This window comes from Gallus gallus, chromosome 1 (assembly GCF_016699485.2).
Source record: "Gallus gallus isolate bGalGal1 chromosome 1, bGalGal1.mat.broiler.GRCg7b, whole genome shotgun sequence".
In the NCBI taxonomy this organism is placed as follows: Eukaryota; Metazoa; Chordata; class Aves; order Galliformes; family Phasianidae; genus Gallus; species Gallus gallus.
The window spans coordinates 65,218,556-65,245,714 of NC_052532.1; the positions used below are offsets into that span (position 1 = coordinate 65,218,556).

Consider the following 27,159-nt stretch of genomic DNA (forward strand, 5'->3'; position numbering starts at 1 on the left):
CATCATAATATTGGCGAAACAATCTTGCACTGCATCACTTGCATCTCAGCAGTGACTGCAAGTACCACGCTGCCTTGCTGAGTTTGCAGACCAGAGGAAAATGCGGAGTGTCTTCTGTGTGATGCATGGTAGGGGACAGAGGCAGAAGAATAGGACTTACTGAGCTTTATTAATGATACATGTTTACAGTGTGCCACTGGGGAACTACCTGATCTTTCCACACATAGGTATACATAGAAGAGGGGTGTTGCTTAAGCACCTATTTGAGCAGTTGGTAAGGATTGAAACCCATCGCTTCAGAAGATGCAGTTGATAGAGGAAGAACTGATGCAGCCCACTGTTTGCCATGTGAGTGGGTCTTTTAGATAGTGACTCTGAATACTAGAGTGTTGAGACAGGGACTCTCAGGTGTCCTGCCATCAGTGGCTTCAGGCAACAAGGCATTGGAGGTCTGTGTCTGGTCACTTAGACTTGCATGGCTAGGTACTGAACCAAACAAACAAAATAATGAGAAAGCTTTTGGACTACAGGACTACCTGAAGCATTCTGGTTAAGGTGAATCACAAAGATTGGCATCCTACTCTCAGGTCTTATTCACAACATACTTTTATAAAAACAACAAAAATACCCAACTGCATCAGTGTCCAGGATTAAAAGAGATACTTCACACCATCAGGTCTCAAGGTAACTAAACCTTAATGTTGGTTTATTCCCAGTCTCAGACAATGCAAACTTCAGCAGATGTCCAAGACTTAAGAAACTTAATGCCAAACAGAAATCAGTAAATTTCCAGAAATTTAAAGAAAATCAAGGGAAAGAGGAGAAATCATACTATTACATGAGCAGAGAAAGAGAAATAATTAAGGGAAGTAAATCTATCCAGCTCTAATTAAGAAAGAAATGGAGAAAAAAAACATTTTGAGTTATGATCTAAGTTTATGTATGTAAGCTTGTACTTAGTGGATGATTCTTCTGAAGGATGGGTTTTACTTGCATGAGTCACTTTCTTTACACGTAAAAGGAAGAAGAGTACTCTAAAGGAATTTACTTCAGCAACTCTTATTTTTGTTATGGTTTAAAAATGAGCACTCTTTTCCTCTCACTCTTCAGTAATGATCATACTATAAGTTACCAAGCAGATATACTCCATTTTCACTTTGAAATATTTCCAAGTCTGCTACTTTACTTCAGTATTTCAGGTATTTAAGTGGAAACACAGATGGATGTCTGGTCAGAGATTCAGGTTCTGGATTGATTATGATTGATGAAAAAATAGTTTCATTACTAATTTGAGCCTGCCATAATTCTTTGCCTTAATCTAAATCTACAACTGGTAATGTATCACAAAGTTCAACAAATTTAGGGATTTTGTTATTATTACTTTTTAGAATTAGCAATATTAGAGCATGCTTGAAAGACTGCAAGAAAGCAAATACCTTTCATTTCCAAGGTTGAGATTGTTAAAATAATTTCATCAGATTTCCTAACCACTGCTGTCAATCTCTGAGGACAGAGTGCAACTCATTGCCTTGTTAAGAAGCACCTATGGGCTATATGCCATGTAAAAACATTATTAATACATCTTCATCTCATAAGAAGCACTGGTCCTAGCCTGAGCCACTTCAGATGTGTGCCTGTATTCTGCCCTCCCACTTGCTCTTCCTGAGTTATTGTCTGGGTTTCCAGGATTTTTCCAGAGCCCAACTTCTTACCTTGCCTCTCGTTAATTGTCTCTGAACTGAGGCTGTGGCCAGTGACTGTTGCAGCTCACCCTAATCAGGTGGTGGGACTACAGCTCATGAGGGGCTTACCATCAGTGTCCATCTTTTGCCCCCTCATGGAGCAGCCCCAGTCAGCATGAGCCTTCAGGCTAGAGGAGTTATAGGTCTGACTCTGGTTGATCCCCTCTTCTGGTAACCTGGAGTCATTGCTAACCAAGCGTTGCAGAAGAAATCCTTCCTCACCAGTGCTAATACATCTCTGGAACAAATAAAATCCATAGTTGCCATGAAAAAACGATAGAAGCAGTTCAAAGGTGGGGTCTTTCAATCGTGATTAAGACTGGTAATTAAGCAACTTGTGGTTAACATCACCAGGAGGTGTGTTAACTGATGGTACATCACAGATTAGGACAATTCACTGAATTTTGAAGAGAGAAGAAGGTTTAAAGAGTAAACGGAGCACATTAGCATAGCGTGATGGTAACCAGGTCAGTAAGCTTTCTCTCATGGCTGTTGAGCAAGGTGAATTTGAATGAAAGGCTATGTATACAGGTGGTAAAAAGACCCCTCTTCTTGATCCTGTGTATTTGAAACTTCTAAAAGAAGCAGCTGAGAAATAGGGACTGGTTTAGAAAAAAAAGCTGTGAAGGTGCTGTGCAGTCAGGAAGAATCTGATGCAGAGGAAGAGATAAATAGCCTGTTGGGAAAATGCATTTTGTGTCCAAATTACCTTTACATATGTGAAGATTTCTAATAAGAAGGGTTATTCAATTCAGCAGATAATGGTAGACTACATTCCTGTGCCTGGAAATTAAATGGGACGGAACTGGATTAGATACCTTTTTTTTTTTTCCACTAGAACAACTGCCTTTGGGATTTTCTGTTATCTGCAGTTATTAGATCAATAACTGACTATTCTTGTGAAACAACTGCTCTAGAGTAGTAAGCCAGATGAACAGTTCAGTGAAGAGATTTTGTATATTATGCCAGATTTTAAATTTCTTGAGCCATAAAATCATTCTAATCCTTATATCACGGATAATATCCTAGACTATAGGAAAGTTGCAGAGTCTTACCTCACCTACAAATGCGTATTTCCATTGCTGCTAGGCTATAATGCAACACATATATGAACTATCTCCCAAAAAGGTCTAGGTTCTCACACTTGCCAATGACTTGCACACTTTCCATTCTGTGTTTATGATAACAACTCCCAAACAAGATACTGGTGAAGACTGAATGCAAAGAGAAGATGTACAATCAACTTGACTGACTATCCTATTTCTTTCAAGTGGAAAAATAATCAGTACTGTTAAAATAGCACTACCAGTTCTACTTTTCACCAGAAAGGTATATGATACAAATCAATGACAAAATTATCTGTGAGTCCTTATGAAAACAGAAACTCCACAGAATAGCAGAAGGAACAATTTCCAGACAACAGCTGAAATGGAGACAGATTTTCATAACACCAAATCGGCTTGATAGTATGTTTTTATTTCTTGATAGCTTTACAGCAACAAGCTGTAAATAGATGCACTGGAACAGGAACTCCAGAAACTCTTTTTGTTATTATAAAGGTTTTCACATTCTCAGGAATTCTGTAGCAGCTTAATATTTGCTGAGTTACATGCTCTATCCCTTTTACCTTGTTGGTTAAGTAAGAGTTAAAATTTAAAATCCAATGGTTTTCTTTATTAAGTGATTAGTGCCCCAAGATTAAAAAGGCCTCTAATCGAGTTACCCACTGCAGTTGGCCCCTGCTTGGCTGACTGCTCCCAGCTACTGCCAGCTCACGCCTTGCAAATGGGTGGCTTAGCGGCTACTTCTGCTGGGAGTCTGCTGCCATCCTCTGCCTGGAGGAGTCTGCAACCAGCTCCTGCTGTAAAGGTAATGTTTAGTGTGGCTTCTGTAAGGATTGTTTCTATTCTGGGGAGTAATCAGCAATTACTGATATCTCGGTGTTCTTATTAAGGGGTTTTTGCTATCATAATCCAATTATTACCCATGAACATAAGTTATAGTTGTACAGGAGGGCTTGGATGAAAAAAAAAAATGAGGATGAGACGTGCTTTTTTCACGTATGTGGCCATAGTCTTGGATCCAAATTCAATACTTTACCATTTCCAATTCTGGTATTTTGATCAACAATGCATTTAACTCAGTGGTTTTTTTTTATATTATTGGGATGAAAAGGCAAAAAAGAAATAACCTTGAGTAAGTCTGTTAATACATTTGTGAGAGGTAGATTGTGCTTTTGCAGTGAAAATTTCCAGTATTTTCTGTATATAGCATAGGATAAGTAACCTTTTACAAAGAAAACTCCTCTACAGAGTAAAGTCGAGAGTGGGGCGTTCCGAGCTAGGTAGAATTGGCACGGGTGCTAGAGTAAAGGAGAAACAGAACAAGTGCAAATATTGTCCTCCTATCAGAACATACCCAAAGTCAATGGGTTGGTAACAGACATCGTATGGAAGTGCAACCGTACCTATGGAAGTGTAAACGTACCTATGGAAGTGTAACTGTGGAACTAGAAGGGTACTTATTCTTGACATTGGAGCATAATGACAGAGTCTGTGACACAGTGTCTAGGAAAGATGAGGAAACAGCTTGTTTGCGTTTGTGTGCCATATAACAGTTGCCATAGGTCTTTTAACAAAGATAATACACCAGGGTCAAGATGCTTGCATTGTGAATAGAAACGTCAATCCTGCTATACGTGAATGGATATATAAATCTGGTTAGTGGCTGGTCAAAAGTGGTGTTCTCCATGTTGATGGGTGGATCAAGTGCACCCTCACTAAGTTTCCAGATGACACCAAGTCAGGTGAGAGTGCTGATCTGCTTGAAGGTAGGAAGACTGAATCAACAGGCTGGGTTCATTCACATGGCATTCAACAAGGCTAAATGCTGGGTGCTGCACTCAGATTGTAATAACTCCATGCAGTGCTCTAGAACTGGGGAAGAGAAGCTAGAAAGTTGCCTGTCAGACAAGGATCTGGGGATGCTGGATGACAGCACTGAGCATGATCCATCAGCATGGCCAAGAAGACCAAAGGTTTCCTTGTCTGCATCAGAAATGGTGTATCCAGCAGGACAATGGCAGTATGTGTACTGGGCAGTGGTGATACTACACCTTAACTCCTGGTCTCCGTTCTGTGTCACTTACTAACAGAAGGATTTTGAGTTGCTGGAATGTATTCAGAGAAGATCAAGGAAGCTGACAAAAGGACTAAGAAAAGACACGTGACAAGTGACTGAGGGAACTGGAGTTGTTCAATCTGGAGAATAGTAAGCTGAGGGGAGACCTCATCTCCCTATACAACTACTTGAAAGGAGGCTGCAGTGTGGAGGGTGTCTTTTCACTTAGGTGAGAAGTGGTAGGACATAGGAAATGGCCTCAGGTTGTGCCAGGGGAAGTTTAGACTGGATATCAGGAAGAATTTCTTCATGGAAAGGGTGGTCAGGCATTGGATCAGGTTGCCCAGGGAAGTGGTGGAGTTGCCGTCCCTAGAGGCATTTAAGAGACGTGTGGATGTGGCATTTGGCTACGATTAAAATAAATCCATAGAATACCAAGAGAAATTTATGGAAGATTATGGACCAAGTCATCCTTGAAGCCACTGATAGGCGCACAGTGGAGTGGTGATAGAATAGTGATTGGATAGGAAAAAGCCACACAAGGGAGTATACTAGGAATACACCAGCCAGCTAGACAGGAAGCAGCTTTGAAGAATATAATAGAAAATATCCTTTGTGTCCTTGTGGATAGTGAGTTAAAAATGAGACAGCAGTGCACCTTCGAGCCTACAGGACTAACTGCATATTGGGTTATGGTTACAAAAGATACAAAAGCCTGAGAAAGTGATTCTTTCTGCCTGTCCATCATTTGTTAAATGGTAGTTGGAATATTGTATTTTATTTGAGTCTATCTAAAACAGGAAAGACATTGGCAAACTGAGTCAAGGGATTGGATGATGCATTTGTTTGCTTTCTCTAGCTATCCAATAGAAGCTTATACAGAAAACAATTACAAACTCTCTCTTGCACAATAAGGTGAGAGGCAATAGGCAGAAGTTGCAAGAAAGGAGATTTTTGAACCAGGTGCCAAAGAATGCTGTGGAACCTCCATCCAAATCTTGACTTGACAAGACCTGATCAATCTTATCAAGCTTTGAAGTTATTCCAACTTTTAGCACAGAGAATTGAACCAGGTGAGCTCCGAAGGTTTGTTCTGATCTAAATTGTGCTTTAACACATTTTTCTATGATGATTTTTTTTTTTTTTTTTTTTTTGGAAAGCATCCCAAACTTCAATTAATACAATAGTTAAGACCCATTAATTTTAATGTTCTTAGCTAAGCTTAAGTCTGCCTTTTCAGTTTTCATTATTGATTTCTAAATATATTATGTATGACATTCAAGCTTCACTATTTGAAATGACAGTACAAACACAAACATGGATGACAAAGTTAAACACAGGAGAGTATGGATATCATAGAGGGGGAAAAAAGAGAGGAATGAATGAGAATGGCAAAACATGAGTGGAATACAGTGTTATATAGAAAGTGGCACAGTTAGTGGCCAGTGACAAGAATTTCTTCTCCAAGGTAGAAGCTTCTAGGCTGGAGATTTTTGAGAAGGCCCTGAATGCATCTCTTAATTGTAGATAACTAAGAGCCAATCTGAAAAAAACTGTTTTTCCAAAAATATTTTCTGTAGTCCTAGTATATATCAGGCATGACCTGAGATAAAAAGTAGTTAATATTTCAAAAGGTAGCATTGGTGAGATTACTCCTGGAACATCCATACATTTTTAGCTGTGGCTATTGATGAAATATAGATGCAGTTCGAAAGCATTGTAGCCAAGGGCTTCGAGGTTGTGCTTGCAGAATCAAGAAAGCCTGATTTTGGAAGGGATTGAACATGGTTAACTTGTGCATGTAGTAAAACAACTTGAAAATGTGTGCAGTCTTCATTTATGATCAAGTTTGAGTGCTAAGTATCAGATTGAATGGAAAAACTCTTACTGTTAAAGGACCCTTTTTGCTAGAGCAGAACCAGGATATAATTTGATCATGAATACTCATAGACTGGAAATTAAAATGTTTCTTTTTTAACAGAGAAGCAGTGTTTTGTAGTAGCCTTATAAGTGGATAGGAATACAGTTCTTATTGTTTTCAAGGCAGGCTGTGATCTTGTCACAGAGAGTGGTTTTGAGATTGTGAGCTCTATTTGTGACATAGGATTCCTTTTGCTGTCTTATTTTATAATTTTATTAATGCTGGCATTTGAATTGCCATGCCTTGTAACTTTGAGGTGGCTACCATTTCCTTGATACTGTTGTCTCTTATTCTAGAAATGGAAAGGAAACTTTAACTAAGTGTCAGAAATAAAAGCAAAGAGCAGTGCAACATAACTCTGATAACAGTACTGGAGGCTATCCAAAGGTCAGCATTATTAAGTAGTCTATTATTGTTCGTAGTAGGTAAAAGAATGGGCAAGGTGATTGTGGTGGCAGTGCAGAGTACACAATCTGCAAGAAATGGCACATTTTGGTGTAACGTCTAGGCTGACAGCAGTCATTGTTCACATGCTGTAAAGAGGACTTGTCTTTTAACTGTAATTACTCTCAGGAATAAATAAATCACAATCCACAATGACAGCATGATCAGATAAAATACTTGTTAGGAACCCAGTATGGGATTCCTTGTACTAGATCTGTAAGAAGGCAGAGGGTTGATCCAAAGTATACATAGCCCCAATATACTTTCAGGTACGCTTTGCCTGTGTTGTCAGTAGCATTGAAGATAGATATCTGAACATTCTTCAAAGCACTACTGTTAGTTGAGCACCCACTTTTTTCAATACATCTAATTCATGATATTTTCTCCTTCTGTATGTCCTTGGCTGGCTCTATCAGTCTTAGATGGATGGACATTAGCCATAGACTAGAAAAATAAACATCTTATTCAAATGCATTTTAGCTATTAGTAATCAGGAACACCTCTGTAGTCAGGACACCCCATTTTTAAACATCAGGAAGGTGTGAATGACTTGAATTTATAAACTGAATAAGCTCGGGAAAGCAGGCATTTCACAAACGGGTGTACAAATAGAGCACACTTGCACATTTTCTACCCAATTAATTTTTGACCAGCGTAGATAAACATGTATTTTGGGACCTTCAACAGAGGGCAGAACTGGGAGGAGACAAGATTAAAACTGCTTAAACCATAGTTTGTGTTAGAAGTTAATGATTCCTCTACCAAGTACCAACACAGTCTTGCTTAAGGAGAGAATATTCCAGATTTTGAGTATTCGTGTGGTAGTATAACTTCTGTTGTTGTGGATACAGAACCTAGGTAGGAATCTCTTTAATATTATTTTTGTTTGTCTTAATCTCAAAATGTCCTTTAGCGTTTGTAGCTAATGAACATTACCTGTGTGGTTTTGTCTCTATTTCCTTTGAACAACTACACTGCTAACATTCATGTTGTAAATATTAATATTTTAGTGCTGATGTTAGAATTTCTATGGGTCTTTCTGAAAAGTAAACATCATGTATCATGAACAATACAAGTAGCTTTAGGCCTGCATGGCACTATGATGTTCATTTGTCATATTGACTTGACTTGAAAGGTATTACTATGAAACCATAATGTCTTTATGAATCAACAAGGCGATTGGATTAACACTGCAGTTAATGTAAATCAATACAGTTCCATAAGCTATTAGCTGAAATCTTGATCATATTATTTTTAATATTGTAATCTACTGGATGGTGGTACAGCTGTTGAGAATGCAGCTGCAGTGAGAAACAGCCCAAGGGCTTAGTGTCCTTGCTGGACTCTGAAAATTCCTCAGAATCACTTTACTTTTGGTTCATAACATCTGTAAAATCCATAGCAAAATATTGTTTTCATCCTTTTAAACAAATTATCTGTTGTTAATGCTAAGGTGTTTATTCACTTTAATTTGCATATATTTAGAGAGTGGAAAACCAAGGTCAAATTTTCTTTTTAAATATTCATTAAGGAACAGATTTACCTTACAGGAAGAGCGCTAGGCCACAGTCCCTGTCAGACTATATACCCTAAACTACCGAAGAAACCTGTGGCTGTTCCTTTCTCCAGAGGGCAGCTGTTCTGTGGAATCTGTTTGCAAGGGATTCTTTGTACTGCCCACCATGCCATGAAATCTCTCAGCTCTCACCAACACATCTGATACACACTGATTAGTAATTAAGACACTTGATCTTCCCTCACCTGAAGTGCTTCTCAGAAGGGAAATACTGTACTGAGCACAAGACCAAACAAGTGTAACAACTAACTGTCCGTCCAATGTTCTTTGTATACAACTGAAAACTGAACTAGAAGAGTGTTAACATTCATTCTCACAATGTGGCTTGATACTTTCATTATGGTTGCTTTTGAGAAGAGTATTGGTTCCGCTCTTGAGGATGGAAGCCAGAGTGATTTTCATTTAGGCTGAGAGACCACCTAACTAACCTAAAACACTGTTTGACTGACCTTGCCCTTTTGCAAATGCAAATCTCTCAAGCTAGTACTACAGCAGAATAGCTTGTGCAAGTGAAGTGTAATAGTTTTAAAGAAATCATATAACTGAATGAATATATTTCATGCAGAAGGCTTCATACCTATCCCCTGCTTGTAACCAGCTCCTGTATTCATTAAACATAGAAAAAAAGGATAAATAAATAAAAGCACTAGTTTAGTAAATTTAGAACATGAACTTCATCAATACTTGAAACTGTTAGGCTAAACAGCTAATTTATGTTGATATCAATAACAAATTAACCTTTTATATATATATATATTCTTATCTTCTTGTGGCATGGTATTTTCCCAGCCCTACTCTCTTCAGTCTTTTACAAATTTCCATGTAGGTCAAGGTCAACTGAGGACAGCAGGAGATGTTGCCAGCATCTCCAACTGGTGATCTTTGCACACAGCCCACTCTGACATCTCCCCAGCACAAGCTGCACCATCTTTTCACTTTCCCATGCTCCCTCTCTTCTCCAGCAAAAGCAGCACCTTTTCCAGCACTACCCTTGCAAATTAGTCCTTTGTCTGTCTTTATGAGAGGGAGAAGCTAATATCTTCATGTTACACAGAAATAGCTAAATTTCAGAGGACAAGGTGCTCATAAGTATTTACCGACTCCCCAAGCACTAAGAATCTTATTTCATAGTCATTTCTGCTGGTAGTTGTGCAGGCATTAGGAAACCCTTTCCTCTACTTCTTGATCCTATCTGTATAAAGAGACAAGGAGAAGGAGAAGTTTTGAGGTTTTTTGTGGACCTGTGTTCTGACCCAGGCTTACAGCAGAGCCACAGAAACAGTGGTATTTGCATGAGTCAAGAGTGTGGGATGCAGTGGGAAAGGAAAGGTATTGTTTATGCCAGCATTAGTACCTAAGGATATGCTCATGAACTTAAGCGAAGAAAACTTCACATTATTTAAATCTCTCTGTGTTTTAAGTATCCTTAGGTCTTAACCCTGCTCCATCTAAGTGGAAAGAAACATTCTTTACCGTCATGCATTAAAAAAATGCCTACCCTTTAAATGCTCTGAAAAGTTTTCTCTGCCATGTGAACTGTAGCAGAGCAATTTGCAAATGTAGATGGACATTTTCCAGCACTGAAAAAGTTCATTCAACTTTTTTCAGCTCCATTCAACCATGGAAAACCTCTCTTTGTATGAGTTTCCTCCCCTCTCTGTCATTCTCACTCTTTTCTGAAATGAGGAGGGAACTGTGAAAGGTGAAATAAATCGGTTCCACTCAGCTATGATTTGGGGTCATTATTACCACTACTCTTATCTCTTCTGAGTGTCAAAATCTGCGCATCTGAAGAAGGCTTTCTTTCAAGTGATTCACTTTTTTCCACAACGCTCTTCTGTGTCATCTGGATCTTTCTTCAGAAATCTTTTCTGTTTGTAGTTGGAGATGCACAAACGGGCAAGTGCTTTCCTTCTTTAAATAAATTTTGCAGATAGATATGTAGAGTTCCCTTATAGCATTTCACTGAAGTATTCTCCTTTCTATTTGCTTACATCTCTCAAATATAAAAATAAAAATTAAAAAAAAAAAAAGGAAAAAGAGAAAGGTGAAGTAAGTAGTATTCATTGCAATAAAACCAAATTCAACTTAATTGTGCAACAAATCTTTCAACACAAATAAATAAATAAATAAATAAATCACAGGAGAAAATAATTTGTCCTCTTTGAATACAAGGTGTACTCTTCCCAGTGGAACTGGTGCAGTTCTCCTGAATTCTTGATTTGCAAAGGATTTGAAGCATCAGTGAATATAGCTAGAACTCTGCAGACAGAAGAGGACTAAGGACACCCTGTGTAGTGTTGCAAGAAGAAAAAACATACAAGTTCCCTAAACGAGGTCAGATAGATAAAGTAACTAATTCTTTGTTGCTGGGAATAGTCGCCAGCAAATTGGTGCAAAAGGGCTAGTTGGATGTCAGAGTGTTATTACACAAGACTTCCCAAAATGCTGATTGAGTCTTAAGCAATGTGGCCCACAAATGCAGAGCTTCCCTAGTACTCCCCAGTACACCCCATGTTTCAGTACTGATGTCATATTGACCCATCTGGTTTACTTTTTCTCTTACTCCTTTGTGGAAATAGTCTTTTTAGTATTAAAAGTCACTCTAGGCATAGAAAACCCTCATGTTAGTGAGGGGTGGGTGAAGAAATATTTCATTAAAAAAAAATAAGATGTCCAAACAAAGTAATTCTGAATTTCAACAAGTACACACTTTGAAATACCTAAGTCATTAAACCAGAATATTTCCAAGGGAAAATTCAGTTTCATCATCTCAGTGCTTTCCCATGACTACTGTTTCATCAGAGATATTCTCAGACAACTCTATTTTGGCATGTGTGTTTTTATATCTGTTATCATTTTCTCTTGTGTTCAGATCACTCAGCAGAGAAATCAACCATGACAGCAGAAACTGAATCCAGCAATATTGATGACTCAAACCAGGAAGCAGAACCTTCTCAGCTTTTGGACTATGAAACAAGTGAAAATCTACCAGTCAAAAAGAAGGCCTCCTGTTGCACAGGCTTGAAGGTTTGCTGCTTACTAATATCACTACAAATTACCACTGTTGTATGTTAAGGAGTGCCATTCAAGGTCTGAAATTATAGATAACCTCCTTTTTGTTCCCAGTTTCTCTTCTGGATCTAAATACACACCAGCAGTGCAGGGGAGGGGTGGATCTTATGTTTGTCCTAACAAAAATAAGTGCATATCTAACATACTTACTCTCAAGTTACTCACAGTTAGGTCTTCATTTTTGTTAGTGAACAGAGGTAGCAGTCTCCAATGGAGGACATGAGGCATCCTAATACTGATGACTATTATACACTGATGTCTGGAGCTTGCAGTGGGTCAACACTCATTTTTAGGGCCACGATGGAGTGCACAGAAAGAATAGATTGAACAGAGCTAGTAAACCAAAGATAAATTTGCGTTCATGTTAAAGCCTTTAGTATTTATTGCTTCTGGCTGAGGTGTAAATACTACATGGGCAAGATTTCTTGTGATACCAATGTGTTTGGGTATATATTTTGACTAGTTCTTCAGCCAGCTTTATCTCAGATTAAATTCCATAGACTCTATGGAGCTAGGACACATTCGTCTCTATAAAAAGTTCTGTAAAATGAAAGATTAATGGAAAAAAAATAGGCAGTTGCAAAATTCTTATACATCTGGATTGGTTTGGACTGAGTATTAGGCGAAGGTTGTTATATTTTTTATTTTATCTGACTCAGAGATGCCACCCATATACACTACAGATATAGAATCAGAGCTCTGGAAGACTCAGAGGACAAACTTCACTATTATATGCACAGGCAGTGCTGCAAGCCAGTGGATCTATGTCTGTATGCTCCTGTGAATGACTTTATGGCAATTAGGTTTCAGTGAACACAATCTTCACAATCTTTTGGTGGTACAAGACAAATTGTTCTTCAGCATCTTCATTTTGTCAAATATTTTATTCTTACATGGAGACTGTGCTTTCAGACCTTTAATACCTCAGTCACTGTTTGTGTGTTCATGCTTATCAGCAGTTTGTGATTTCAGCCAAAACATCCAGGAATCCAGGAGAGCTCTCAGTGCAAGGCAAAAAAGATGATTCTTACAGACCTTTTTTTTTTTTTTTTTTTGCCAATTGAACTCAGGAGATCTAAAACACCAGGACAAAGTCTGTGCTTGTGAGATTTTATCTTCATTCCTAGACCAAAAATATACCTATTTTCAAACATGTTGTTGACTGCATTTCTTACATTAGATAGAATTGCAAAGTCTAAACCTGTATTTACTTTTGTTTACTTTTCTTGTGTTGTATTGGAACTTTTACCCACTGAGCAGTAAGTCTATTTGTTTTTAGATTATGTTGAAATAGTTAGACAATCTTTAAACAAACTTAGTTTAATTTCTTATCAAAGACATTTTTATTTGCAAAAGTAAAAATGTGTGTTAGTGGAAGCAACTATAAAATTACAAAGAATGTCAAGCTTTTTGTTGTCAGATATATGGCATACAAGCGACAAAGACAAAATCCACATCTCTCAATATATTTCAGAGAGTGATGAACACAAATCAGCCTGTACTACTTCCAGAGAAATCATAGAATCTTGTGTAGACTTTGGTGCCATGGCTACCCATATGTTTGAGTTAGAACCAGTTGTGAACTGGCATAAAATAAGTGTCATGAGACCCAAACAGAAAACAGTTGGAGTTGAGATTAATTGTAGGTGAGACTAGTTCCATTATATCAGTCTTGGTGAGGTATGCACAAGCGACAAAATCTACATTTCCGCAACATCTAGAAATCTCACTATTTTTACTGCCCAACATGGGCCTGAGCTTTAACCACAGGATGTCAGCAAGACTAGCAGTCCCCAGTTTTTTGACTGCCAAATTTAAGTTCTATAGTCCTCAGGATTTCTGTTTTGGAACACCTCTGGCTTCCAGCACGGGTCAGATCAGGCTTTCTGGTCACTAAGATGGCTGTTGCAACCTCGAACATAAGTAAAGCAAATGGGAGCTTTCAGTGCAACACCTAGCACCAGCCCTTTCCAGCAGGGAAAAGCTGAGCAGTGAGAAAACATCACTGATTACATCCTGGCACCACTCTCATAACTAGAGTGCAGAAAATTCAAACACAGTGTTGTCACTGTAATTTGAGTAACAGGCATAGACCATGATGATTGCTCCACATAGTTTTAAAAATATTTTGACTTCTATGTGACATCTTCCCTTACCCCTACCTCCCATTTTCTATCTCAAACTTCCTTCAGGTGTTTCTTGCTGCTTTATCGTTCAGCTACTTCAGTAAAGCTTTGTCGGGTGTAATTATGAAAAGTTCCATCACACAAATTGAACGAAGATTTGACCTTCCATCCTCTACTGTTGGTTTCATCGATGGAAGCTTTGAGATGGGTAATAATACTCTATAATATGCAGAAAACTGTTCAGAGAAATATGAGTCATGGCATCTAGTATTAATTTTGTTCATTACTTTCCAGGTAATTTACTGGTGATTGCATTTGTAAGCTACTTTGGAGCTAAACTTCATAGGCCCAAAGTAATTGCTGCTGGATGCTTTACTATGGCTTTGGGAAGTGTTTTAACAGCATTGCCTCATTTCTTCATGGGATAGTAAGTACAGATCAAGACCAATTAGAGTAACATTGCATTGGACTTGAGGGCACTAGAGCCTTGTGTAAGATGGCGTATTTGTGAAGCAGACTGTGCTCTCCTGTAGCAGATCCTTACAGAAGGCAGCTTTCAGCTTCAGAGCCAGCAGATGTACTGGTGCTCATAGAAATGGTCCCAGCTCATTTTCTCTTCCAAATCACAGAATCACAGAGTCATGGATGTTGCAAGGGACCTCTGGAAATCATCTAGTCCAATCTCCTGCTGAAGCAGATCCTTTTGAGTAGGTTGCACAGGAAGGTGTCCAGGCTGGTTCTGAATATCTCTAGAGAAAGGGACTCCACAACATCAGGACAGCCTGTTCCAGTGCTCTGTCACCTTAAAGTTAAGAAGTTTTTCCTCATGTTCAAATTGAACTCTCTGCTTTCCAGTTTGTTCCTGTTTCTGTCAATGGGCACCAACAAAACGAACATGGTCCCATCCCCTTCACATCCACCATTTAGTGTTGACAAGATCCCCTCTTAGTCTTCTCCGGTCTGAATGGTCCCAAGTTTCTCAGCCTTTCCTCAGAAGGAAAAACCTCCAGGCCCCTCATCATTTTTGTAGCCCTCCTCTGGACTCTCTCTAGAGGTTCCTTATCTTTTTTCAACTGAGTTGCCCAGAACTGGACACAGAACTCCACATGTGGCCTCACCAGGGCAGAGTAGAGGTGAAGAATCACCTGCCTAGACGCTCTTTTTAATGCACCCCAGGATACCATTGCTCTTCTTGACCACAAGGGTGCACTGCTGGCTCATGGTCAACCTACAGTCAAGCAGGACACTCAGCTCTTTCTTTTCAGAGCTCCTTTCCAGCAGGTCACCCCCTAACCTGTACTGATGCATACTGTTATTCCTTCCCAGGTGTAGGACCCTACTTTTGCCCCTGCTGAACCTAATGAGGTTCCTCTCCACTCAGCTCTCCAGCCTGTCCAGATCTTCCTGAATGGCAACACAGCCTTCAGGTGTGTCAGCCACTCTTCCCAGCTCCATATCATCAGCAAACTTGCTGAGGGTGGGCTCTGTATCTTCATCCAGGTCACTAATGAAGATATTGAACAGGACCACATCTAGTACCAACCCCTGCATAACACCACTAATTACAGGCCTCCAACTAGATGCTGCACCACTGATCACAACTCTCTGAGCTCTGCCAGTTGGCCAGTCTCAGTCTCCCTCATTGTCCTCTCTTTTTAAGCTTCATTACAAGGATGCTGAGGGTGACAAAAGCTTTCCTGAAGTCAACATAGACAACATCTACTGCTCTCCCCTCATCTGCCCAACCACTCATGGCTACCTGATTAATCATGCATGCTGAGTCCTTTTGATAACCTCCTTTTCTTCCACGTGCTTAAAGATGAAATTCAGAATAAGCTTTTCCATCACTTCCTCAAGGACAGAGATGAGGTTGACTGACCTGTGGTTTCCTGGCTCCCCCTTCTTGCCCTTGTTGAAGGCTGGAGTGACACTGGATTTCCTCCAGTATTCGGGCATCTCTCCCATTCTCCATGACCTTTCATAGGTGATAGAGAGCATTTTGGCAGTCATGTCTGTCAACTCCCTTAGTATTCATAGGTACATACCATTGGGGCCCATGGGTTTGTATGCATTAATTTTGCCTAGAGAATCTCCGACCAGATCCTCCTTGACCAAGGGGAAGTCTTCCTTTCACCAGATTCTCCTAATTCCAGAGTCTGGGATTTCTGAGGGGCAGCCTTACCAGTAAAGACTGAAGCAAAGAAGGCAAGGCATTCAGTAACTCCATCTTCTCAGTGTCTCCCATTACCAGAGCACCAACCTCATTCAACAGTTGGCCTACATTTTCCCCAGTCTTCCTTTTGCTTTTGATACTCTTAAAGAAGTCCTTCCTGTATTCCTTGACCTCCCTCACCAGATTTAATTCCTAGTGGACCTTAGCCTTCCTCGTTGCATCCTTGAATGTCCATGTTCATGTCTGCTAAAACAAATTTCTCTTCATCATCCTAGGTTCTAGAGGAACTTAATATATTTGTTCATGATGGTAGATCTTTCACTAGCATCAGGCTTGTATTTTCCATTGCTTAAGTGAATCTGAGCATCTAGCTGATCTACACTGGGAAACTCATAAAGTGTCTCATGAATCTCGGCCTGAATATTTATGAGGAAACTATTCTGCACTTTTTCCTGTGATGAACACCCTTTGTTTTATCCTGAAAAATAAGCCTTCCTAATCAAATAGAGCTAGCCTAGTTCCTAGAAGCAGACTATGTTCTTTACCGTGTTGTTCTGCATAAGCTCATTGCACTTGCTCCTCAGCAAGGCTCACGTCTACCTTCCTTGCTTCTTTCCTATCCTCACAGACATATATATCCAACATAGAAAGGGAGGCTCAGACTCCAGATATTGTTCTTTTTCTCCCTGATATTATGGTCAGCATAGGGATCTAACTTGGAACAGACCTTAAATGTTGACAGCACATGTTCAGTCCTGCCTGAATTACTTTCAAAGCAATTTCCAGCTTGAAATGTTATATCTTCCAGATGAGTATTTCTAAATTTTATTTGCTGCTCTTTTTTTTATATTCCATATTCTTAAAATACACTTAAATAAACTTTCTTCTTACTCCTTCAGTAACATTTTGGATTGATACTTAAACAAAAATACCTTTAGGGAAATAGCATTCAAGTAATTCCTGGCCTACAATACTCGCATTTCCATACTGAACCTTTCATCTAAAGTACTGTTAAATGTTTTCAGTTATAAGTATGAGACAGCATCAGACACAAGATCTTCTGCCAACACAACTTCAAGCATAAATCCCTGCTCTCCACATCAAGATTTGAATGAAACCTTTTTGGACACCTCCCACTCTGGTAAGGAACTGTACATGTAAGCATAAATATAGGAGTTAGTTTTTCCTTTGGTTACATGTGGAGTAAATCGTTGCCCAGTACAAGATGCTCAGTTAGGTTTCTAACTTCAATCTCTTCCTTCCTGAGAACATTATTAATACTTCAGTGCACGTTGTGCATTTTGTCTGGAGAAGAAACATCCAGCAAATACAAATTGCTAGGACCCAGATCACAGTTTTCCTATGTTCACACTTCCAAATTTCTATAAAACGACCCTAACTCTGAAGGAGATGCTGAGTCTGTTTGCAGAGAGATTTCTGAAGAGTTTCCAGTTACGCAGGTTTGGGGGAAGAGATGGCAAGAGGGGAAGAGAAGTCGTACAGAGTCAAATGGAATTGAGATTTCTAAGATCTTGCTTACCACCTGGAATACAGATGCTATACAAGTTGCTTTGCATGGGAAATGGGTAGAGAGAGAGTCAAACTGTACACACGAACCATCTCAAACTTCTCATTTTATATGCCAGATAACACAGTAATGATAATATCAGTCTGCCTTTTTTTTTTCCCCCACATGGACTTTTTTTTTCTGATGGGTGATACTTACCTGTACCTTTAGAAATCAAATACAGTGAAGGTGGAGGAATGTGATTTATAAAGATTATTAAAAGATATAATGGGGTTGACAGCCTCTCATTGATCTTCTATAAGGAGAATGCTGTTCAAACCTTAAATACTAAGTTATAACGGTGTGCTGAATTTCCTGTGATTTGTCACTATATCTCCCCTTAAACTATTCTATAGTAAAAATGTAACATCTCATTGTCTACAGCCTGTGAGAAAGAACCATCATCATATATGTGGGTATATATCTTACTGGGAAACATGTTGCGAGGAATTGGTGAGACTCCAATAACACCACTGGGCATCTCTTATCTTGACGATTTTGCTAAGGAAGAGAATGTTCCTGTATATGTAGGTAATGTCAACATAAACTGAGAGATTCTTAATATAAGAGGTTGCAGGATAAAACATTCACCCATTAAAATGTACTATCATCTGCTTCATTATATTTTCAGCATGTTTGCACACAATAGCCATGTTAGGCCCAATGTGTGGTTTCCTGCTGGGATCCCTATGTGCCAAACTGTACGTGGATGTTGGTTTTGTGGATTTAGGTAAGCAAAATAGGCAAAGTGAAAGTAAGTTAATACCTGTTGCTAACAGGTTCATCTACATATTTGCACAAGAGTATTTTAAAATACTAATTGTATTAATTAAATTCTATTTTATTTACCTTAATTATATCATTTTTATTAGTTGTATTTTATACTTTGTTATAATTTTATTAAATTACTGGAAGCTTTTGGGGTGAAGGCTGAATTAGACAAGGGACATTTCAGAACCTTCTTCTAGGTTTTAAGGATTAAAATGCATCTTTAGTCTTAGAATTGAGTAACAAGAATGCTCAGAGACTAAAGAAATTTTTCTAAGTTGCAGTCTTAATGAGAAGATTCTGCTAGCACATTAGTTTTACAGTTTTTGTGGATCATAAAATCATAGACTATCTTGGGTTGGAAAGAACCTTAAAATCACCTATTTCCAACTAGATGATCCCCCCACAGCAGAGGATATGATTTTGATGCCTTCACTGCATAAAAGGTCTCTTATTGGGTGTTCATTGTTACTGCTGAAATTCAACCACTGTACAAATATAGCTATTTCAGCAAATTAAGTGTGGGAAGTTCCACCTTCTCAATTAACTTGGTTCTGTTTCGTTTGATTCTAGGAAAAATTGCTATCACTCCACAGGACTCTCGCTGGGTGGGTGCCTGGTGGCTTGGTTTTTTAATAGCTGGAGTGATCAGTTTCCTAGCTGCTATTCCATTTTGCTTCCTGCCAAAGAGTCTGAAAAAGCCCCTGAAAGCCAATAAGGACAAAACTTCACCTGGTCTCCTGGAAAATATGGGAGCCATGAGGAAGACACTTCCTTCTGTAAAATCTAAGCCAGCAAAGTGGTCAACAATGCTGAAAGGCAAGTGTTTTGTGTGTCAGGTAATTATGGAAAGCAAACGTACAGTAAAAATGTGATACTTCAGCAGAACATTTTATATCCCCTACACTTAAATGAGTAAATATACACTTAAGTACACTTAAATGAATAAATGAGTTAGCTATCCCCAGGAAAGGAGTTATCCAATAAATATTATGAGCAGTCAAAGAGCTTCTTCTAGACTGTGAGGTTCTGCATGTATGATTACCTTTATGGCACCTACTACAGAAATTCTGCGGTAGAAATTGTAGAAGAAACATTGTTTCTGCATCAAGACCTGAAGAAAATATTAGAAGTCTCCTTTTGCACTCTGGAAAGCCAAATCATTTTTCTGGTCATCACAGAGCTTGTGAAGACTCTGAAGCTCATTACTGTCTGAGGAAAGCATGGCAGGCTTGAATTCTGATTGTGCAGACCTTACACTACGAAAGGGGAGGAAAGGTGAAGGGAGGAGATGTTTTCTATCACCAAAAATTCCTCCTGTCTAAGTTCAGATCCCAATGGAAGACATGCTTCTCTACAAAGGCACCAGTCACTTAGCCTTGAAACCTGTAAGCTGAAAGAAGTCCTGTAAGCTGAAAGAAGTCTTTGCTGTGTGGAGCCCTTTTGTCTTCACATACACAGAACTCAGGCCTTAACCTGCAATTCATTCTTCTGTTAAGGTTCTCTCCCCTTACCGCAACATCTAGAGTTTTCCAATAGCCTGGTTTTGCTTTCAGGTACTCACTAGCAAATGAAGATCAGTACAATTTGCCCTTGGACACTTAAAAGAAGAATTTTGGCCTAAATTTCATGGATTACTCACCTGTAATTATTTCATATAGCTTTAAAGCCAACTCATTTATCTCCTTCTTTCAGATTTCTATACCTCTCTGAAAAAAATATTGAGTAATCGAATGTACGTTACATTTTTGTGCTGCTCACTGTTACAGTTCAGTAGCTTTATCGGTTTCTTGACTTACAAGCCGAAGTACATGGAAATGCAGTATGGACAATCTGCATCTAAGTCTAACTTTCTAATAGGTGAGTTACACTGCAGTGACAATTTATTTTATAATGGTTGAACTGGGAGAAGTTCTGGCATCTTTTTCTGGGACTGAACTTTCCTGAACTTGAATTATATGAAGGCAGCATGTAAGCTAGTTTGAGTGTCTATGGGGACAGAATAAATAATTATGTCCTATTAGTTTACTTATGTTTACATTTCATTATGATTAAAATACTACATTATGATATATCATATAGTATTAATAACATTATGTTCTAGCAAGAGTACTCAAAATATGCAATTAATGGGGTTGGGGGAGTTTTAAATTCTCTAACATCTGATTGAGGGATACCTTGCTACTGAAGAGAGAACAAATCACTGTCAACTAGCTAGCTAGACATACAGTCTGTTTTGAAATGTAAGAACTTCAAAATAGTATATGCAACCCAAAGATTAGGCTGAGCAAAAAGCCACCTAGAGTCGTACAACATACTGCTGCCAGGGACATCAACTCAAGAATGGAGTTTGACTCTTAAGCCCAGTGTGACTAACTTATTTTAGCATTCCTCTTCAATAATCCCTTTCAGGGCTGACATCTCTACCACCTGTTGGAATTGGAATTTTCCTGGGAGGAATAATAATGAAAAAGTATAAAATGAGCATCACCACAGCAACCAAGTTTGCATTTACCATGTCTTTTATTGCCTATTCCTTCACTCTCTTGCACTTTTTTGTTGGCTGTGAGAACCAGGTGATAGCAGGAATTACGGCATCATATGATGGGTGAGTATAAAATAAAGAGAAGGTTTTTCTCTACGGCAGCAATAGCTCAAATACTGTACAAGGACATTAGAGCTAAAAGACAAACATGCTTTTGCAGCGCTTAGAGGGAGCAAAAAATACCAAGTGTCATCATCATAGTTCTGTTGATCAGCAGAGGGTAGCTTGACAATGTGCAACACTGGTTCAATCAGAATCACATTATCAAAATTGCATCATTACTAATGCAGGAATTTCGGCTGCTGTGGGAGTGATATTTCTGTTTCACACTGTGCCATCTCTATATCAGAAATCATTTTCTTGCAAAGTTTATTCAGACCCAGTAAAAAGATGAAGAAATGTGTACATTGTACATTGGTAGCACATCCTGCATGGATATGGAAAGACTGCAGCACATCAGACTCTCAGCCTGCTGTTAAACAAAATGAAACTTTTATGCCTAATGAAGATGCTCTCTCCCATCAGGATAGAACAAATGTTCAGAAGTTAGAAGTTATTATTAGTTCTTTGAGCGAACAAAGATACCAGAACAGGGGCTGTGCATTAGGAGGTGGCTTTCCGAGGCACACAGAAAAACACTAGCATTTGGATTGGCATACATTCTCAGAAGCCTAGTTTCTACCATTGGTGCATTTTTACCAACAGCTGAAGAAGTACCTGATAAGGCTGTGTTATCTGTTCCTAGCTCTAGGTGCAGCTGACCTCTCAAATACTTTCAGATTTTTCTTTTCTGTATACGCCTGGGAGTTAAAATTAGTAGTAGCAATTTTTGTCCTAGCATTATTAATAATCTAGTGATCACTTTAATATCAGCATGAGTGAGATGAAATGCGAAGCAAAAAGATCAGTATTTCAGACATTCAGATATTAAAATGTATGCTCTGGTCTTATGAGAACAAAGACACTCGCACAGAAGGGACTATGCTGATCTGAGTGCTGAATTAAAAGTTGTTCTTACCCCTGTCCCAACTTAACTTCTAAGCAAACCCATTCCATATCATGAAAATGCCATATTTTCTGACTGCAATTCTGGCTGCAAATGTGCCACCAATGTGTGGGATCCCGTGTGTGGAGGCAATGGACTGACATACATTTCGGCATGTCTGGCTGGATGCACGATTTCAGAGGGACATGGGAAGAACATGGTAAGAGCCTGCTCAAGTTTCTGTAGCTTTTTACTAGCTTGCTTTCCATTTAGCATCAGGGATTTTCAGTAGCATAATGTGTTTAATCAAAAACAAATTTACTGGAGAACAGTCACTAAGGTATTTTTGCTTTCTGGCTACAGAATTTTGTGGATTCAACATAAGAGGGGGAAAATGACAGTTCAAAATATTTACATGCTTTCTGAAGTTTATTTATGGTCTGCCTTTTATAGACCACAATTTGGCTGTCCTGAAGTTTTTAGTCAGTAGCTGAAGGACGCTAACAAATCATAGCATCCTCCATGATGCACATCGTTAATGTGATAGCAGTTTAATAGGCATGTCTAAGAGACTATGAGACTGACACTGTGGTCCAGCACAAAAGTCTTTCTCTGTAGAGGTTGAGGTTCATGGCCCACAGTTCCCCTTATATTAGTAGATCCTCTTGCCTTCAAGTCCTGATTAAAAACTATTGCTTTTATGCTACCTGTACACCTGCTTTCAGCTCTCAGGCAGTCTGCATAAGCTGCACCTTGACAGGCAGCTGCTGCTTTCAGCTCTGAGGAGCCTCTGGTGGATCAGCTGGTGGGTCAGCTTTAGAAGAGGGGGATCTGGGATCCAGGTGCTTTCCACAGAAAAAGCTATTAACAGGCAAAGACGACTAGCAACAAAAGGCACAACCCCTGAACCTCGCTTTTCCCCTCTAGCAGCCCTCCAGGAACACAAAGACAGATTCAGAAGTCCTGCAGATACTCCTTACATCTTTCAAAAATTGATCTTGTGTCCACTGTTAGGAGCATACTTGAATATCCCTTCCTAATCTGAGTGCAGTTTGTAGTAAAGAAAAGAAGCTGCTGCCCATTGCCCCAAGGAAAGGCAAGCAAGAAAATAGTAAGGCTTCAGAGTCTGCCTGTGTCTGAAGGCAGGGTTCCTCAGTGCCTGAGAAATGTCCTACCAGATCTGTTTCGTGTCTTCCAGGTTTTCCATAACTGCAGCTGTCTTGAAGCCAGCAGTTCATGGTCAGGAAATAATTCTGTCACCTTGGGGCAATGTCCGAAAAGTGATGATTGTTCAATGATGTTTATATATTATACAGTAATACAAGTCGTAAGTGGCTTTTGCTATGCACTGGGAGGCACTCCAGCGTACTTAATTATGTACAGGTAAGTTAAACTGTGTAACCATGTCTCAGGCTTTAAAGTGAGGTGATCAAAGTCATATCTAGTTTTTTTTCTCTTTCCTTTGCGAGAAGACAACTCTCTTGCAGTATAACATGATTTATCTAATGTGTTTTGTCATTCTCCTTACATTTGCAGCTGTTAATATCAAACCTTACTTGGCCACTGCCAATAAGTTGGTTCTAGTGGGTTGCTTCCAAATACCGCATAATGTTCCTTCTTATGACTAGCTTTCCAGAGTACATCCTCTCTTTCTGCTTGGATATTTTGTCTGTGTGGATTTACAGTAGTGTGCATTTGTCAGGATTTCTGGATGTGGAGTTGTCTCACATACTGGGCTCTTCAGATGTTAGGGTATTCAGAATATCCTAGGATATGATATGATGATTCAGAATATGATGGTTCAGTTTGAGGCTCTGGTGCTCGTGTCTGTTGAAGTATACAGATGCAGGCATACCAGGATGTGATTCAGAACAAAAGCATACAAATTAGAATATACTTTTTAGTAACATAAAGAGAAATTTCAATCAACCCTAAATTTAGTGGAAGTCCTAAGGGTATTATGTCATCCTTAATGAACATGGAAAACAGAAGGTGAACTCACCTCTGTGAGACATTTTTCTGAGGGTTGACCACATTAATATTTGAAGGGAGATACCAGTGACTGGATACATAATGGATTCAAGATCAGTGAGCAATTTGGATGTTTGAAATGTGGTTCCCCATGAAACAGATGGGCATTGTGTAGTTCAGGATGTGTTGTTACACAGAGGAATGTCAGAATGTCATTTGTGTATAAAAAGGTGCTGCACTAATGCTGCTACGTGCAAAATTTTTGTCCTGGGAAAATATGGTATTTTCCATCAGGGGAGTAAGGTATTTCCCATCAGGTAAAGAACACATATACTGGGGAATTAAGGCAGTTGAGAAGCCCATTTCATTAACACCACTTCAGACCATGATTATGGCTTTAAAAATTCTTACTTAACTATACTTAGTGAATGGACTTCCCAGGAGATACGTGATAGAAAACAATAGATTAATTCCCCATTTTCGTACCACTTTGTACCTTATCATCAGACATAGGAAGCACTCTCCTTCCAAAGCTTAGTTTTCTGTTGTTAAGAGTGTTCAGATAGGTGAAATTAACAGCAATTTAATATACGTGTCTGAACACTTGATAGGCAAATCCCTCTTACTCATTCATCTCTTTTTCAGATGCGTTCAGCCAGAGTTGAAATCTCTTGCGGTTGGTCTGTACACACTTGTTATGAGAATGCTAGGTAAGAGGCATCCTTCTGACTAACAAATGTACTTGTTTGCTCGGCTTTAAATGACATGAATGCAACAACCATCTGTAAACCAGATGTATACTTGAAATACCCCAAAATTCTGGGTTGTTTCTGGAGGTCCAAAATACAGTGTAGAGTTCACTGAGAGGCCAGCTAGCACAATTTTGAAAAGCTCTGACTTGCTGATTAAATGATACTGCAAATATGTCTTTTCCTGTGATATCTTGAGATATTTTTGCTTATTCCTTTGAAGCTGGGATCCCTGCACCAGTTTATTTTGGGGCACTGATTGACAAAACATGCTTGAAATGGGCAAGCACGAGATGTGGGCAGCGAGGGGCTTGCAGGCTGTACGACTCCAATGCATTCAGGTAAGGCAAAGTATAGCAGCAAAAGTCCCAAGCATTTTGTCAATACAGACCCCCCTTGATCTGTCATATTGTAATGGGTGAGGCCACTGATCAAACATAATGGTCTCAACTCAGATTTTGGTCATTCCAGAATTCCTGAAATTGAGAAATTTTAATATCAAATCTTAAATTCTTGGCTCTTCACTCAGTTTTTTATATTGTGCAAAAAATCTAATATAAATGACAGGAACTTTTTGGAATGGAATATCTGTTCTAATATCCTTTGAGGCAATTTTAAGAACCAAGGGCTGCATGATTTACCAATGAGAGGGAAGGTATACAGATCTACCTCTGTAACAACTTTCATAAGCAAACAGAAATCTTTAAATTCTTTAACAGATGATTATAGTTGTCAAAATGTCTACTTTGTGGTATCATTCACAAAGAGTGAGTTTTAGAATTGCCTTCCCCTGAGCTTCTATCTGATTTTTATACCCTTGTGAGCCTTGAAAGTCTTTAAAAGTGATTTTCTTTGACTTGAAAAAAAGACACTGTCTTTTATTCTCTATGTGACAGGTATGTCTACCTTGGTTTATCAGCGGTGCTCAGAGCCCCTTCCTACTTGCTTGCGATCCTTTTCTTTATACTGATAAAGAAAAACATGCAAAATAAGAACTCCAGGCTTGCAGAAAATGGAGGAAGAGAAGATGTTCCTATGAATAAAGAAGATAACTGCAAAAATGGTGAACATCTGACAAGTCCTCCTGAGGCAGAAAAGGAATCACATACTTAGAACACCATCTGGAACATTGTAATATGAATCAGGACAGCTTCTTTTAAAAAGAACTTTAACAATGTCATGAATAACTAACTAATAGCTTAGAAAGTTCAGAAAGGCAAAGGAATAGAAAACCTATGGTCAACAAAAAGGAAATCTTACAGTCAGGTGTGAAAGTACCTCATGTGTATTTGGCTTCAAGTAACAGACCAAATAAATTATTCAAACTGAACCAAGTTCTCAGAAGGTAAAGAGAAGTCTCCCGTGGTGTTCTCAGCAGAGCTAGTCAACAGCTTTTGAGTGGGGTCAAAGATGAGTGTTGACAGAAAAGCCACACCCCAGAGTCCCACCAAATGTGGGGCCAATTTCATGTGCAAATGCATGCGGTGGAGTGGTGCTGGAATGGCAAGGAGTCTCACAGCAGCTTTCTGATTTCATCAGGTTGAATTGGAATTCAAAAGAAAAACAAGGCCCTTCCCTTGAGCAAAATTCTTCCTCCTTATCTAAGTGAGCCATTGCAACCCTCTGCCACTGCAAAATTGACAAAAGCAGTATTTTTCCAGTAGGCATTTTTCTCTTAGTTCAGCAGAAAAAGATTATACCATAGAGTAAATAATTATTTTTTTAAATCTCAAGAGCTGTAGCATTTTATTAAAAGCTTCCTTTTTTATTTTTTATTTTTTAAATTAACTGAGTATTAAACATAGGAACTATTTTGAATTTTGTAGTTACGTTGTTTTCCAAGCAAAATTCAACCCGTGTTCGAGGCTTTATTGCTATGCAGCAATGTGTCCAGCAGAGGACACTCAAACAATAGCAGTACACCTCTGACTACTGCATAGAGTGGATCTATCATGTTCAGGCTTTATCGTTCTGGGACAAGTTCACCAACAGGTAGGCAAAATATTCAGCTGTGTTCTCATGTACCTTAAAACTTTTTCAGACCAAGACTTTAGCTCCTCTTTTCAAAGTCACTTTTGTATGTCTCTTGGTTTGAGTTCATTATATTTGCATCCCTCAGAGCTCGGCAACTGTTAATACTTCAAATAAAAAGATGTATACTTGTGTACCATGCCACAGCAGTGATTGAATTCTCCGGTTGATACTTTAAAACAGATGCTTAAGGTTCAGTGGGATATGGTTAATATACACGTTAGCTAAAAAAGGCATATTGAGTGAAATGCTGAGCTGTTCTATGGTGTTTGTTGAGTAGCAGCTAAAGGGAAAAGAAAGGGACTTTTGCTTATAAATTTCAGTGATACTTACAGGAGGTGGTGATTCGCTGCCTAGCAGAACTGA

General features: G+C 38.9%; 1 protein-coding gene across 2 annotated transcripts; it reads left to right on the forward strand.

Moving 5' to 3' along the window:
* Positions 1 to 3,467: 3,467 nt before the first annotated feature.
* Positions 3,468 to 26,927, forward strand: SLCO1B3 (solute carrier organic anion transporter family member 1B3). Of its 2 annotated transcripts, none has more exons than XM_046939330.1 (15): positions 3,468 to 3,611; positions 11,679 to 11,833; positions 14,071 to 14,212; positions 14,299 to 14,431; positions 17,203 to 17,318; positions 18,129 to 18,275; positions 18,376 to 18,474; positions 19,086 to 19,331; positions 20,208 to 20,372; positions 20,925 to 21,120; positions 22,100 to 22,262; positions 23,241 to 23,425; positions 24,659 to 24,723; positions 24,986 to 25,103; positions 25,659 to 26,927. In XM_046939330.1, the coding sequence occupies exons 2-15, from the start codon at positions 11,702 to 11,704 to the stop codon at positions 25,873 to 25,875; spliced, it is 2,124 nt and encodes a 707-aa protein (XP_046795286.1). In that variant the 5' UTR covers positions 3,468 to 3,611; positions 11,679 to 11,701; the 3' UTR covers positions 25,876 to 26,927. The 2 variants fall into 2 exon arrangements, with proteins under 2 accessions (XP_046795286.1, NP_001305378.1); NM_001318449.2 differs by lacking the exon at positions 3,468 to 3,611 and adding an exon at positions 8,040 to 8,085.
* Positions 26,928 to 27,159: the final 232 nt, after the last annotated feature.

Coding starts and splice junctions, on each gene's coding strand:
- SLCO1B3 (XM_046939330.1), top strand. CDS start 11,702: ATGACAGCAGAAACTGAATCCAGCAATATTGATGACTCAAACCAGGAA. Junction 14,432..17,202: donor CCTCATTTCTTCATGGGATA/GTAAGTACAGAT, acceptor AAATGTTTTCAG/TTATAAGTATGAGACAGCAT. Junction 23,426..24,658: donor GCGTACTTAATTATGTACAG/GTAAGTTAAACT, acceptor TCTCTTTTTCAG/ATGCGTTCAGCCAGAGTTGA.